Raw genomic sequence first — 16,589 nt, forward strand, 5'->3', positions numbered from 1 at the left:
AAAAATTTTAGATTCTTGATGAAAAAAACATTCATAAAACACCCAAACTTTCCCCAAAAAACCCTAAATAAGGGAAAATAAGACCAACTGAATATGCTAGGTATTGAGGGGTTTTTAACTAGAGGAGGGCAACGATCTACAAAAAAATCTTAGAAAAGGTTACTTGTTGATATATTTTTGAGGGCACATAAAGGTCATGTGACTGGATAAAAAATAACACTGGAGGTCATGATGTTGGAGCAAAGTTTTTATTGAAGATGGATGTTCTTAAAACTCTAGTCTGTAAAAACTTCCTGGGGTACTGTGACTTCACATGCACTAGCTTTTTGAGGAGGTTTGCTTTTTTCTGCTTTGTGGTGGCTTTTGGGCTAAGGGGCTGCCTGTGGAGGGTGTTTTATTCTTAAGTAAGTTGGAAGCATCACATTATGAAGTGGCAGTACAGAGAAATAATTCCGTTTTTCACTGTTCTTTCACTTTTTTTTCCTGTTCTTATCTCTGCTGCGAGAGTGGTTCCAAAGAATGTTTACCAATATGGTGATAGGCGCTTTATATATAAATATATATATATATACACACCCCCCATAATCTTTTAAGCCTTGGACTCAGGTTTTAGTCTTCAGTAGCACACTTACTGGGTTGTATTTGAATGCTGTCTCAGTGTGCAATAGAAATAGCTCTTTTTTGTAACTTTAAAAAAACTAACTGTAATCCTAACTCTGCAATTGTAATTGCCTGCAAAATTAAGTTTGTTTCTTGCTCTTCTCTGTAGTCCTGTACTGTGACAAGCCTTTACATTGAATTTCAAGTGTATTCTTTCTGTATGTAGCATAGCTCTCGATGATTGCTTTCTGTCTGCTGCAGTTAAGGTTTTGAGTGGTTAGATGATTTATTGTATTAGTAATTTTTTTCATCTGTATTTTGAAGGCTCGTGAAGAAGAGATGACGGCAAAGGTTCATGAGTTGCAGGCACAGCTAGAAGACTTGCAAAAGGAATACAAACAAAGGATGGCAGAAGAGGAATGTTGGAATAGGGAAAAGGTGAGCTGGCACATTCATTTTTGTATATTTAGGCATGAAATGTTTACTCTTCACAAAATTGTGTAGTTTGCTCTTAATTGGATTTTACTTTCATATGCGGTTTCTATTCTTTTAAATTTTATCATTTTCAAAAGCAAACCTCCTCAGAATCTGCAGCATTTCATCCTACCTGTTTTAATGGTGTGTCAAAAAGTCCAGTTGTGTTGTGATTTTTAAGGGGGGGGGGTTGTCTTCTATGTATGTGTTTTATGTTGATTTTACTGGATGTCCTTTAGAAGAAAAGGAAATAGTATCGTGTATTTTTAGTGTGGGTATTTTTGGTTGGTTTTTTGTTTGTTTGTTTGTTTTTATTCAAATTCCAAAGAGCTCTGAAATATTGCCTTGGATATATCAGTTATGGACAGAAGGCCTTCATTGAAAGAAGGCTGAATGAGTGCTTTTGTCATTCCGAGACCACCTGTTAGAAGAATTCTTCACTGAAAATACTACTACTGATTATTACACTGAGAAGAGAAAAAGTGTATGAGGTGTTGAGTCATTGATGAAAATTCATATTAACCTCGGTTTAAAATTTTTCATTTTGACAACAGACAGCAATGTGGATACTAAATATATTTATTTGACACTACAAACTTATAGTACAAATTGGCTCACCTGTCCCTTCTGCCTTGCACTTGCTTTCAACGCCCTTTATATTACTTTTATTAACTATTCCATGGCATGCATGTGGTTTTCATAACTAGAAAAACAGAAATATTTGTATCACTGCCTTGTATTCTTAATCAATCCTTGTGTACCCACTGATGATAATCCTACTTAATCTTATTATCTGGAGGAAGACTCATAAAGAGATTCTGAGAAGTATGAAGAGTAATTATCTTCAGGTCTTCTTCGTTAATTGTTTCACTACTTATTTTGTTATAGTAGTCTGCTATAAATGCAGACAGTCATTGGGATCATATTATCTGTGCATCTTTGGGATTACATGAAAGTTGATGTGGTTTAAGTACAGTTAAAGCATCCAGGTTATTGAAAACAAGATTTTTTGGTGAGTGTATGGTGGTTAAGTATCCATGATTTTGCTGGCATACAGGCATCAAGCTTTCTTCAGTAATTTTGAGAATTACAACTAAATTCAAATTTAGCAGATTCTTCACAAGCTTTCTTCTGCATAGCTCTGATGTAACTGAAAGTGAATTTCCTATTTCATACTGTTTGCAATGGTGACTTCATCTCAAAACTGCACAACTATTCTAGTAGATTATGCTACTGAACGTGCAGATAGTTCCTGGTACATCTGCTGGTCCAGTCAATGCTCAGATATTTAGAACATTGTGTGAGGGCTTCCAGGTCTTGTTTTAACAGAATTTTGAAATTGGAGTCTCACTCTGTGACACACTATGTTCTGGGACCAGGAGGTAGTTTTTCTTTTTCCCTCCTTTTTCCCTCCCTGGTTCAATATATATTCAATATATTTGCAGCTAATACAATAGCATATATGTGCAACATATACACAGCTAGATGAGAAACCTGGAGAGGGCCACTGGACCTTGTCCAGATGTCTGAGCAGAAGTGTACAAATTCACATTTGGATGTTAAGTATGCATTCAAATAAATGAAATAGCCTTATATTTGCTGTGGTGACTTTTGTCTCACCTTTATTTATCTTTTCTTTTGTTGCTTTTCAACATCTGTTTGGTTGGGTTTTTTAAATTTTATTTTTCCTTCAGCAGTAGTAGCAAGACAGCTCAGTCTTCTTTTGAATGGAAGCAACTTTTTGGGGGCAATTAGTACATTTGCTGTCTAAAGTTGGAGTCTCCCAAGTCATAGAATTTTGTCTTATAAAACCTCCTGTGCTGCTTGTTGACAGCTGAGGCCAAACATCGCTCATAATGCATTGACTTTGAGATGAAGCATAATTATACATTTAAGCAGTATTCGTCTGACTATCATTAAACAGTTGGCAAATACTTACATCCTAAATCACTAGTGTTGGGATGTAAAACTATCAGTAAATTTTTCTATGCATGAGAAAATAAACGTCTCATCAGGTGGTTGAGCTCTTCAGAGGCAAAAAATAACTATACGGGTTTAAGATCCTTAGAGGAATGACTTTTTTTTTGCCTAACTTCTGTTAGTGAAATGTAGGAAAACCCACAGGTTTCCAGAACCTACAGAGAGGGGTATTAACCTTATTTTTCAACACAGTTCCAAAAAGACTCAGGAAGAAATAAGTAGGATGCACCATTTCTGAGTTAATGTCTAGATTCCCTTAAAAAAAATAATTCTCACATAAATTACTTGATATTAAAATGCTTGTACAGTCTTTGAGTTACACATGACTACTAAAGCAGTATTTTCCTTAGACCTGGAACATTGAAAGAGAGAAATTTCAGTTTAGAATCGTTTCTGTGCTTCATAAACATTGCTGGTTTTGCAAGATGTAGAGCTCGTGATGCTCTTAAGCTGAAGTAATATTCAGGTAAATGTTCACATCTGCAAATGCTACTTTGAGAATTAAGGAAAAAGATACTATATTGTGAATAGTATTAATACTTAGGATTTTCTGGCATGCCCTTCATGTTCATTCATTTATCATTAATCTCTAATATGCGTTCTGTGAAGATAGAGAAATACTACATTCTTTGTTACATTTATTTAACTTCTGTAATAGTCTTACAGAATCAAGTGAAAGAATTTAAATACAAGCTTTGTGTACTGTAAACGCTGTCTATGGGAATACTTATTTTTAGATGTGTGATTTGGCTGTGTCAATTTTTATCATCCTTAATTAATACACTGTATCAGAATTGGAATCTCTTTCTAGCATGTCTAGTGCTTGATATAATCAGTATTTTACATATTTTTTAATGAAAATTTTTCTTGTCGTTCCAGGTCACAATAGCGGAACTTCAGGTAAGTTCAATTTTATTGATTTTGCTCTCCAGATAGTTTTGTTTCACAACAGTCTGAAAGTGGAAATAATTCTTATTAAGAGGGGATGTGTGTGGAGTGGGGTGCTAAAAGGAGAAAGAAGTTTATTGAAAAGGTTCCTATGACATACCTTCAGCAGCTTCTTGATTGTTTCCATATGTGGCTTCTTTCAGGCACAGCTTGCACAGAAGACCACACTAGTCAATGATTCAAAACTAAAGGAACAGGAGTTCAAGGAGCAGGTAAGAGTGCTGGCTGGACAAGTAAAAAGTGTTCTTGTGTAATACTTTGAGTTTGCAGTATTCAAAGGATAGTTCTTTTCAAACAATGATGTATCACATCTGCACACAGGTGCCATGGAAATAGTACACATCTAAAATACTTTTGACTCATACTTGCTCTTAAAAGATCCATTCACTATTCAAAGTGCTCCTGTCTCCCCTGAGAATGAAGCAGCCACGGTTGTGATACAGGTTAGCAAAATGTTTGCACAGTGACTACTGGAACAATGGACTGCATGAAGTTATGGGTCTTTTTCCACACTAAATCTTTTTTATTGTGTTTTTTTTTTAATGTATGCATACATATATAAAATACAAATGTATATAAATACATATATATGTATAGCATTTGCTACAGATATGTGTCTATACACATATTTCCTTAAGTAGCTTAGGGACAGTTTTTAATTACACATTTTTTAAAATGTTTTCCTTCCTTGAAAAGAAAATGCATTTTGCTTTCGTAAAAGCAGGTGAAGTTTAGATTAAAACTGTTTCAATTAAGCTTATTTTAGCTGCTTGTGGATACCATTTAGCATTTTGACTCTTCCCTGTTTAGATACATGTACTGGAAGACCGGCTGAAGAGTTATGAGAAGAAGATGTACGTCACATCAGTTGCAACACCATACAGAGGTAAGTACAGAGCTTTTGTCACAAGTAAGTTTTTTGTTTGTTTGAAAGATCAGCTTTGGTTTAGATAATTTGTTAAAATTTCAGACTTCAAATTACTAGTGTAATACTTCATATGTGATCTTGCCCTTGTTTTATCTTCTCTGTTCTAGTAGAGCTGGTGTGTGATTTTAAATGAGCACATCCCACAGCATTTTGTTGGTTAGTTGTTTTTATGTTAAAAGATCTCTATATCAGAGTTTTTCACCTTTTTGTGTCCTCAGGGGAGTAGTATAGGCAGTGGCACTAGAAAGTGTGTTGGGGAAATTACTCCATTTTCTCAGCTAACTAAATATACATTTAATGACTCCTTAATATTCTTAACTATACAACTATTAGATTTCATGGATCTTCCTTGTGTTACTTGTCTGGTCATTTACTCTTCTTGTCATTAGAGTTCCTTTGCAAGATCTTCTGCTGTAACACAGTAATAAAGCAAGCAAAACAAATTCCAGTTTCACTTCGAATGTTTCTGTTAAGGGTCCTTGAAAGTGGTTTTGGAGCTGAAAAAGCCCTGGCATTTCATATAAATAATATTCTCATTGTTGCACAACTTGCAGTAAACACAGGAAATAGGGTAGAACAGAAGAGATACGCTTGTTACACTGAGAGTTCCACATGACAAGCTCTGACCCAGGTCTGAGGATGTCATCCAAGAGACTAGCTCTCTGCAGTGGATCTCGTATACTGACTATCCTGTGGACAGAAGATTGGTTTTGATTAGATTCTTTCATTAATTTAAAAAAAAATTATATATATGAATGCTGTCTTCAGTAATGTCATCACATCAACATTCTCAGGTGGTAGCAGGTTGGCATGTAAAATGCAAAGTTCATGTGTGACGTTGACAGTGTTTTTGTAGTTGAAACCCCCCTGGAATTTCAGGCAAATAGCAGTCTCATTGTCACATGACTCATGGTGAGTGAACTATGGAATAGGAGATACTGTGTTCTGCCTGATGACCTCTGACCTGGGTCTGAGGGCTCCATGCAGTAGAGCGGCTCTCTGCAGTGCAGGTCCCAGGCCCACGCAAGAGACAGCAGCACCAGGGCTCAGGCAGGGACAGAAGGCCCTAGGCTGAGCTGAGCCATGTCCCTGTGGCTCTTGGCAGGAGACAGTGGGAGTCCCAGGGGAGGCCAGTCCCAACCAGTGAGGCCCACAACCCCCCCCCAACAGCCTGACACAAGGAGACCTGCACTGCTCAGATGTTTTGCTGTAGACATTGATGATGATTGTCCACTCTGGAGACAAGAGTTTGGGGCTGGATGGACATTTGCTCTGATGGAGTACTGCTATGCTCAGGCTTTTGTGTTTTAGCATGATTTTCAAGCCAAACAGCTCAGGCACTTCTGAAAAGGAGCAAAAAAAGAAGAAAAATCCACAGGGATATGAACAGGTATTGCTCACCTCAGGAGTATTTGCAAACATTTAGTTGAAGCACGCATTCTGCTTGAATCTGAGGGCTCAACTGGATCAACACAGAAGACGTTCAAATAATGCACTTTACACTTGTTTTTTTACAAAGTTTTACAGATGGTGCAATTCTCTTGAGGCAAGCCACAGTTCTCACACCATCAGAAGGTATATGTGTCCTTCCCCCAAAGTGAAAGAGGTGACGCTTAGGCTTGGACATGGTTCTGGGTGTTCACTGCCTTCTGCTTGTGCAGAGCTGGGAAAAAATGGCATCAGATTTCCTCAGTGTGCACTAGTAGGGAAAGGAGGAAGTAGGAATAAGCATAGCAGAAACATGGTTCAGCTGGAAAGGACCTTCAGCGACCATCTAGTCGAACTGCCTGACCACTTCAGGGCTGGCCAGAAGTTAGAGCATGGTGTTAAGAGCATTGTCCAGATGCCTCTTCAACACTGACATGGGGCACCACCCACCTCTCCAGGAAGCTTCTTCCAAAGTTTGTCCACCCTCTCAGTAAAGAAGTGTTTCCTTGTGACACGTCTGAACCTTCCCTGATGGACACAGCTTGGAGCCATTCCCCCAGGCCCTGGCTCTGGGTCCCAGGGAGAAGATCTCAGCAGTATCTCCCTCTCCACTTCCCCTCCTCAGGAAGCTGTAGAGAGCAGGGAGGTTGCCCCTCAGCAGCCTCCTCTTCAGACTTAACAAACCTGGTGTCCTCAGGTGCTCCTCAGAGGACATGCCTGCCAGCCCCTTCACAACCTTTGGTACTGTCCTTGGGATAGTGTCAAGTACTGTAACATCCTTTTTAAGGTGTGGTGCTCAGAACTGCACATAGTACTCAAGGTGAGGCTCCACCAGGGCTAATTGCAGCAGGATAATCACCCCTCTTGACTAGTGGTAATGCTGTGTGTGATGCACTTCAGGATGTGCTTTGCCCTCTCTTCTTCCAGGACACACTGTACTGCTGACTCCTGCTGAGCTTCCTGTGAACCCGCACCTGACCCCTTTCTGCATCTGCTGTTACCCCATCCCGGGTGCAGAATCTAGCAGTTGTTCCTGTTCTGTTTCATGCCATTGTTGAAAAATTGATATGAGTGACTCTCAGGATAAATAGTCTATTTTTTTATTGTTGTTTACACAGATGGAAACCTTCACCATACTGATGTTTCCCTCTTTGGGGAGCCCACTGAGTTTGAATACTTGAGGAAAGTGCTCTTCGAATATATGATGGGTCGTGAGACAAAGGTATGGAGAACATGGTGACATGTGATTCAGGGTAAAATACAGTTTAGTATCATTGCTGTATAGATTTCAGGCACATTTTCATCATGATTGACAACGTGCTGTTTACTGCTGACACAGGACTTGATAGGTTCTCATGTTGGGTTGTTTTTTTTTTTCCCAAGAGGCATGTTTATACCTTAAAAACTTTAGCGTGCCAAGGTGGCTGGTGGGCGAAGTGGGGTTGTCAGGTTGTCATATTTCTCACCAATGTGGCTGTGAAGACAAAAACCTTTATACATAGTTGTGGTTTTACTAGGAAAAGTCCTGTGGTCACTCAAGTTTATGTACAGTAATGTCAAAAATGCTCTTCTGATGTCATCTCTACACAAACATGAGTAACAGTTGGATTAAATAATAGCTTGTTAGCAGCCCTGAAGATGGTGGAATCTCTCTTTAATTGTTGCTTCAAGTTGGTTTATAGGGCTCCTAAATCTGTATACTTTCTGTAGATAGTATTAATTTGCTCTTAGAAATAGTGAAGAACTGCACAGTAGGCTTCTTGTTGTATGCTGCAAGCTTGTGAAATCATTCCAGAGTTGGAATTTTATTAGCATGTAATAATACTGATGCTTAAAGATTCACCAGGTTCAAAAGAGTTTTGTCATAACACAAACATTTTTCTTGGATGATAAATGCTATGTGGATTATTTTTTTTTCTATTTGTTTTGTTTTGTTTTCGTTGTTTTTTTCCCTCCTTCCTGGAGTTCTGTTCTGTGTTGCCCTGCTTTCAACTTGGAGTACTGTTAAGCAAAGAGGTTTTATGTAGGTTTCTGTGTTAATTAGCTTTGTTCTCATTGTGGTCGGCAGAGAAGAAAACTTGGTCTGTGTAGGACATCTTGTCCTTATGGGGTTTCTCTCTCTCTTTTTATCCCATTTTTCACTTTAATATTAATTCCTTTTTTATTACAAATACAAATCCTTGATCCAAAAAACCCAGAGTAACTAGTTACCTTCTGTTCACAAGCTCATTGGATGGCTCTCCCACTTCAATAACAAGCAACTGAAACCATTAAAGAAAAATAAGTACTTCGCTGGATTTTATGATTTCAAATTGTGAGGGACTTAGACTTTTTTAGCAAAATTGCTAAAAAAATAAGAGATATTTCAGCTTCAGATAAGTCTGGAGACAGCTGCAGATGACTGTTGCAGATAGCTGATGAATGTAGGAAATTTGTGTTCAGTAAAACCTAATTTGAAACCCCCTTTTCATTCGTTGTGGCGATTTCTTACTGACCTTCAAAATATTGCTATAATGCCTCAAAACTTTGGATTATATAGTTGTGCAGGTATATATAAATATACATGTTTATTTGTCCTGGGGATTACATTGTGTTTAACCAGAGGATGCCATTTCAACATTGCCTGCACACTGGCTCCTGGAAAAAAAGATTAATATTGGGAGGAGAAAAAATAGATCAGAAAAGATAGAGAACTGGGTCCTACAATAGCTTGAGAAGGCATCATATGAAGTTTGGTGTGATGTAAACGGAAAGTAACGTTTAATCAACAAACCAGCAGAAAGAATTTTTGAATTGATACGATTTTTAGCTTTGCAAAGCCTATATTAAATATATGTTTCTAAGTTCTTGCAACTGTTTCATAACTGTGTGACTGTGAACAGCACTGAGTAATTCTGCTTCAAAATCTCCCTAGAGGCCTCAAAAACTTGTAGGGGATTTCAAGTCATTGCCAACAATAAATTATGAAATGGATGTTTTCAGGAAAGAAGGTTTTTAGATAGTGCCTATTCAAGTTAACACACAAGTATCCATGCTTCCAGGGAGTGTTTGCAGAGTTTGTACATGTTTGTTGTGTCTGATAGAAAACTTTTAAGAAAGAGCTTTTTTTAAAGCACTGTTACAAAGTGTTTGAGTACTTTGTAAGCTCAGTGCTTTCTGATCTTTTAGTCCTAAGTAACTGTGATGAGGATTCTGACAAAATAAATGAGAAGAGTGTTAGGTCAGTTTGTGGCACTGAGCACATTCCTTTGTGTAGCTAGGAACTGTAGTAGAGGTACTTCTTGGTTGTGGAAATTATTAATATGTTAAAAATAAGCTTTTTTGAACTGAAAGGATTGATCAGGGCTCAGTTTGTTTTGCTTTCTTTGCATTTTTATCCCTAATTAAGTAACATAGGGAAACAGTTTCTGCAAAGGAGGGCTTTACCTCTCACTCTTAGCTGCGGTCATTTTTCTCCTGCAACTGCTTTGTTGCAGCACCCTCCCTCTTCATTCCATACGTGAGACTGGTAATAAACAGTAGACATGGAGAGCAGCAATCTTATCTCATCCACATTCTTTAAGATCAGTGGGTATTGCTTTCGTAGCAGTCACCTTCTGTTTGAGCTGCGCTGCAGCTCTCAATTTGGCCTTTCCTGTAAAAATCCCCTGGACCTTGTTTTGTGCCTTTTGGAGTTTACCATGCTATTTACATTATAAAATGGAAATAGTCACTGCCTATTTTGCACAAAGCTTTGTTGTTCTTGTGTTTCTGCTTGAGGGTGTCTAAAGGATGTGCTATTTAAATGTGGGGCTGCTGGCCACACGCTAAAAATAGTTCTGTGGCTGGAGTTCCACATCTGACACTTGCATCTACTTTCTTGGTGATTTGTTTCTTTGCAAAATATTTGGATGATGTGAATATAGTTGAATCCATAAGGACTCTCCCAGGTGCCATCCACCTGAAATTGGCTTTTCAGAAAGGCAGTGTTAACATCAGATGTGTTAGGAGCAGTGTTCATAACAGCGGGGTGTCTTAATAACGAACTCAGTCATTTAAGCATAGATACCATAGGGCTTACATCATATTACAGTAGCTGAAGTTTGTGGCAGTGTGAAATGAAGACCCTTCATGGTTTTCATTTGCTTGACATAGCATGTCATGCACATATGGTATGAAATAAGTAGTCATATCTTACTCGTTTTTCTATGTTTTCCATTGACTTTGCTAAAAATAGCATCTCATATCATTAAATGATAGGCATTTTAAAGTGGTATAAAGCATTTTAGTGCATATGGAATTACTTTATAGATGACCTGTTTCATTGTAGACAATGGCCAAGGTTATAACAACCGTGCTGAAGTTCCCAGCAGATCAGACTCAGAAGATACTAGAACGAGAAGATGCTCGACCATTGGTAAGTTATATAACCAAGAGAATAGGTTGCAAGAATAAGGAATTAGAAACATGTCTGCATTCAAGAGCATTCCTTTTCTCCCTCCTTCCCTCCTCTTCAGCGGAATGTCAAATTCCAGCTGTAGGTTTGAGTTTATGGCAAAAGTGAGGAATAAAAAAGGAAGCATGTTTTCTTAACTAGTATTTCTCATCAGTTAAGCTGTATTTCTGATAGCTTTGAGTACAACAGAACAAAGGAAGTTCAGTCATTACTATTCTGCAGTTGTATTTTTTAATCAAAAAGTAGTCTGACAGAGAATTCAAGTTCCTGAAATTCAGAAGTCTTTGTGGAGTAATACCAGTTTTAATGAAAAATGTGTCAAGAGACATTTTTTAGCATCAGGATAAAATTTCTGGCTAAAAAAAGAGTTATATTTCTTGTAGAATAGAAAACTCATTGCTCATTCACCTGCAGTATGTGTGTTTGAAGTGAGCTATGTATGTTTGTAATTGAGTATTCACACAAAAACAGAGTTTTTTGTATGGGTTTTTTTGTATGTTGTGGGGTTTTTTTAAAGATCCTGCTTTATTTTTGTACTGAAAACCCATCAAAATATGCCAGGTTCATTCTGGGTCAACACAGGTCAAAAATAAAGATTTTATGGTCTTAAACACTTCACTTTGGTTTTGTTTCATTATTCTATTCTTAGTTTCAGTGAGCTGCTTATTTGGCAGCTGCTTGCTATTTACCATCTGATCTCTTTACTAAAAAGTTGAATTTGGCTTTGAGAAGCAGACCCAAAAGCGAAGAATAAATGAGTGTAAACTTTTCCTTGGTGATCCTGTTACTATTTTATGTATTGGAGCTATTTGTTAATGAAGATAAAACCTACAGTAATAGTTTCCTCTACATTGTATCTGGAGTCAGCACTGACCCCTCTCTTTGTAGGTCAGTTTACTAAAATATTTAGGAATTAAAGCAAGAGGAAGAATTGCATTCTCGTTCTCTCACTGGTCTTGCCTGTGTATGTGTATCTATTTAGAACTTCTACAGGTAGAATAAAAACAAAAAAGTGAACCTTATTTTGCAGTCCCTTCAGCTTTTTGATAATTTTTTGATACTTGAAACCTGACCTTCCTAAAACCAGACATTCACAACTTCTGATACTAAATAAAACTCTAATTTGAATTCATCCAACGACGTTTGGTCCTTGGTATTAAATATCCTTGGTATTAAAATTTGGCCAGAACATATAGTGAGGTTTTTTTTTGCAGGCTGCAAATGCTTTGGCTGTTAAGGATATCATCATTCGGAGAGCTTCATGCCCTAATCAAAACCCTCTTGGGTATCACATAGCAGTCCCTTCTTGGCTCAGATCTAACCTATGAATTTTCTCCTTTCCAAATCCACAAAGAGATTAACATCTAATGGAAACTCAAATATTAGGACATTATGGAGGATGTAGTCATTTTTTTCTTCACTTTGGAAGTTACTAGGTTCCCTTACTGAGATAGAAACTATTTGGGGGGTGGCAAGTGTTCTATAATTCTGTTTAGAACTAAAAACTTGGAGGGGTCTTCATAAATTATTCTGCCAAGAAATGTGCACTTTTTTTTTTGTATTATTGACTTTTACTAACATAGCAGTAATGTTTTTTCACACTTAATATTGGAACGATGGTGGCATTTGAAAATGTCCAGTATTCAGATCTTATGAGCAATAAAGTTCTGAACTGCAACATAAACATGCATTTTTAACATTAAGTGTGGTTGTTTCTGTATGATTGTTTATGACTAAAGCATCTAATTTTAATGTGTAAATTGTTAATTAACTGTGCTAATGGAGAAGAATAAGTGTGTGCAGTACTAAGTACCTGTGAGTGATTTTTATTACCTTCTTAGTGGGCATATATTAACAGGTTTCTGAAAACTTTTTAACAAATTTCTATGTCAGTAAGTGTATGGTAGATAAATGTGCCTTCTTCACTAATCTAGCTTTTACTACATATTGTGATCTAACTACAGCAATCTCCTCTGTAAGCAGTAGATGTCCACAGAGTTCTTATCTGCACTGTTAACAAAGTAGTCCAATAAGCTTTTTTCTTCCTGGCTTTGTAGTTTGCCTCACCTCGCAGTGGTATCTTCTGAATATCCCATCAGTCTGTGCTTAGTTAGCATGTGGGTGAGTGAAGCCTAATACGTACTTATTTTATTTAAAGCTAAAACATGTAGTATGAGATTGATCTTTTTTTTTTCTTGCCTGCTTTTGTTTGCTAAAATAAAATTGTTCTATATGTGTATAATAATCCTTGTTCTATTAATCATGTTTTGCTTTACAAAGCCAAGTTTGAAAATGGTAAATGCTGATTTAATATCAGTCTGCCTGAGGTATAAGCAGAACTTCAAATATTGTTTGGGCTACAGAAATCTCAACTGAGGAAAAAAAATCAGGTTATGAATCAATTAATACATACTTATGAATTTCATTTCACTTGGCTTTGTTTTGTCTATATTCGCTGTCTGAGGTTTATGGAAGACGTACTGTACTGCTTGAAATGAGTCATTACATCTTATTTATAAGAGAATGGATTAATTTTAAGACGATTGATGAAATAGTCTCTGTAGAGGAATCAGAGTATAATTGCATTTAAACATCAGCACCTTTCTGAGTCAGAGCTGTCACTTGGTATCAAGAGAAGCTAGAGCAGAAAGATTAAAGAGAACAATTCGAGGAGCTTTGTGCTCTCAGTTTATTGTGCCTTTTTTTAGGTTTTAAGATACTTCCATTATGAATCCACAATACTAATTGTAGTGATATGGAAGAGCCACAGTTGATTTTGGTCTAAAGATGCAGGTTGCATCTGACTAGCCAAGCTAAACAAGCAACATACAAGCTGTAGTGGTTGAGAGAGGAATAGGATATGGAAGTACACAGGTAAAACTTTCTGTGCTGCCTGATAATTTTATAATTTGAGCTGCTGGTGGTGTATGTTATTCACTAAACTTTTCAGATTAATTCTGTAGGACACAGCCCAACTTTCCTTTTCCTCCTTTGCAACTGTAGAACTTTGCTCAGTTGACAGGAATTGTGCATGTGAATCAATTGCTGTCTGTGGGCTGAAATGCCAGTGCTTGTGGGCTGAAATGCAGCACCACCAGATCCAAATGGATTAACTTTGGCCCTTTCCATTGCCAGGGATCAGAGTGCAGTTGACAGGCCGTCTTCCTCTCCTGTAGACATGCAAATGTTGACTTCAATACCAAATAATATCTCTTCCAAAATGAAAAAAATCTATTTATCTTAGCAAAAAGTCATGGTTTCTACTTGATTTTGTGTTATTTTCAACCTTTGAATACAATAGCAGATGGATGCAAGCGCAGTAAGAGTTTCTACTCTTTGCCTCCTAGCCTTGGTCACTTCTTGACAAAATCAGCAACTGTTTTTTCTAGCCCTCTGTTGAAAAGAATTGAATTGCTGGTAATGATAGCACAAAGCTCTTTACAACACTATGGCAGAAAGCATGTTTGAAGCTTAAATCATCATCATGCTGTCTGTAATGCTGACAGTAAAAAGTACAGGCCTTCTCAGCACACGTCTGAGGCATATTACAGAAGGGCTTGATTTTTACCTTAATGTCAGCAATTACCTGTTGTACTTTCAGAACTTAATATATATGGAAACTGTTCAGACTTAATTACTGGATTGTAGTTTCCTATTTTATCTCAACCATTTTTGTGATTTACGTCGAGACACCCAGCAAATGGGGTAACAATCTTGCATTTATAAAATGTAGAAATTAAGATGATGCTGACTTTGTTGTGAAGGCAAATAACTATTTTCCCTCCTGGCTTTTTGCTAGTCCCAAAACTTTAGTTCATCCTTTCAGTTTTGATGACAGGCCTTATGCAGAGAAGGCGACTTTGTTTTTCATTGCATTAAGATGCAATTATGTGGTAGACACTTTCCATTGAGGCTCCTGACTGTTTTGCTACAGGTTATTTGGTCTTCAGTACATTTTCTCAACTGTTCTGTAGATATTGGAATGGAATTACCTGCTCGAAATCGGTTCATAATTTTGCAGTTTGACTTACCTAAAATTCTTCCATCTCCTATTCCTGTCAATAAGCCACCATGTTGTCGTCATTTTGATATCAAGTGCTTTGATGTTGCTCTCAGTAACGTAACACCTGTTCATTTTTTCTGACTTCCCATTCTTCTAGTCATGGCTCTGACCAACTTGAAGAAATTGCGATGAGAATGTCTCGTGACACTGCTGCTTAGAAATGAGTTCATATCTCTGTTGTCGTCCCTTGGGAAGGGCCGCGAAGAAAAGCTATTATTCAAGGTCACAAATGGAGCAGCAAGAACCAAATCTCAGCACCACCTTTGGGCCATGAATATAGTTAAAACTGCCTTGACAAGAAACACTAATCAGGGGTTATATGCTGATGAGTCTTTCTTCTCTTCTATTGAACACTGTCTTCTATTTTGTGTTAAAGGTTATTTTTTTAAAGGAGAGAAAATCCTAGGAAGGAATTGCCCACTACTGTGTCTCTATACAGGCTTTACTGGGTGTTTTTTAAGAGTTGAAATAAAAGGTTTGTTTCTTCTATTTATTTTTTTATTTTTGAATGAATTGTGCAATACACTTTTGGATGGGTAGTGGTTGAGGTGATTTTCCTGATGAACTAGGCACTCTTGATGACTACTCTCTCCCAATTTGATCTTATGGTTGTTTGCTAAAGGTCACTTCTATATGCTTTTGCCTACAATAAATCCAAATGGCAGTACCTCATTTGTTTACTCCTAGCTTTTGTACTTATATTTTCTGGAGAAAAAGTACATTACTGTAAATTGTAAATAGTTAATACGTAACTGTATCATATGCTGATCTGTGACTGTTGACAGCACTAATCTGACAAGAGCTGAGATGAAATAAAGTTTATTTACTGTACAATTTTGGAACTTCTTTGGTATGATTTTTCTTTTGAAAAAACACTTTTGTTCTTACTCCTCTTTTCCTCACAAATAGGCTATTTTTCACATTTTCCCTTTTTTATTCTTTTCCCTTTTTTTATTCTTTTCACTTTCCATGAAAGATGCTAGTTAGAGGCTGTACTTTGTCAAGCATGGCTGAAGTGCAGTGGAGCAAACTGAAACAGTCTGTATAAGATTCACACAACATTGGATAGAGTAAATACTTCCCCCCTCCTTAGGTGATATAATTAAAGAATGCAAATGAGATTTAGAGATATCCTTCAGTCTTTTTTTTTTAAAAAAAAAAACTAAAATCAGCTAACTGCTCCCCAAGTTCACATTTTGAAAAAGTTAAATACGGGGTTTTTTTCCATTCTATATATAACTCATATGCAATCACATAACTATTCCTTAACATAATGGGAAAGTGTGTTACTAAGTACGAGAGTTTTGTCAGACTGAAGTTTTAACTGCTGATGGATTTAGTTTTTTTAAAAAGAATATGTAAATAAGGCATTTATTTAGAATTTAAATAAATGAGAGGGTAGAAGCATGAAAACGAGAGCTTCATTGTGAGTAGTGGATTTTTTTTTGTTGAAGTGTCATAAAATAGTGCTAGTAGTGCCAACTTGACTATAAACTAATATACTCTAGGCCACAGATACTTCTGATTATAAAATATCCTTGTTTAGACATGCGTAGCTAAAAGCCAAAGACTGTATCAAAGTTTTGGCTGCCTTTTTAGCGAAGGTTAAAGGATCCCAAGCTTGTTCAGACTGGATTGTTAAAAGATGCTGCTGTGAGTGAATGTATTTGGATTGTCTTATGCTGGACTTTCCCCAGGTTTTGCATGCAATACACATTGAAGCTACAATTTTA

General features: G+C 37.0%; 1 protein-coding gene across 2 annotated transcripts in view; it reads left to right on the top strand.

The window, feature by feature from the left end:
* GOLGA4 (golgin A4) overlaps positions 1-15,684 on the top strand; it is a gene marked incomplete at its 5' end in the record, with an annotated part of 70,226 nt that extends 54,542 nt beyond the window's left edge. For both annotated transcript variants that reach the window (XM_084280279.1, XM_084280278.1), the window contains 8 exons: positions 925-1,038; positions 3,934-3,954; positions 4,146-4,214; positions 4,813-4,888; positions 7,477-7,580; positions 10,668-10,754; positions 12,851-12,914; positions 14,954-15,684. In XM_084280279.1, coding sequence (XP_084136405.1) covers positions 925-1,038; positions 3,934-3,954; positions 4,146-4,214; positions 4,813-4,888; positions 7,477-7,580; positions 10,668-10,754; positions 12,851-12,880 — 501 coding nt within the window. In that variant the 3' untranslated portion in view covers positions 12,881-12,914; positions 14,954-15,684. The remainder of the gene's footprint in view (positions 1-924; positions 1,039-3,933; positions 3,955-4,145; positions 4,215-4,812; positions 4,889-7,476; positions 7,581-10,667; positions 10,755-12,850; positions 12,915-14,953) is intronic.
* Positions 15,685-16,589: the final 905 nt, after the last annotated feature.

Source organism: Gallinula chloropus (genome assembly GCF_964237585.1).
Source record: "Gallinula chloropus genome assembly, chromosome: 2".
Lineage (NCBI taxonomy): Eukaryota > Metazoa > Chordata > Aves > Gruiformes > Rallidae > Gallinula > Gallinula chloropus.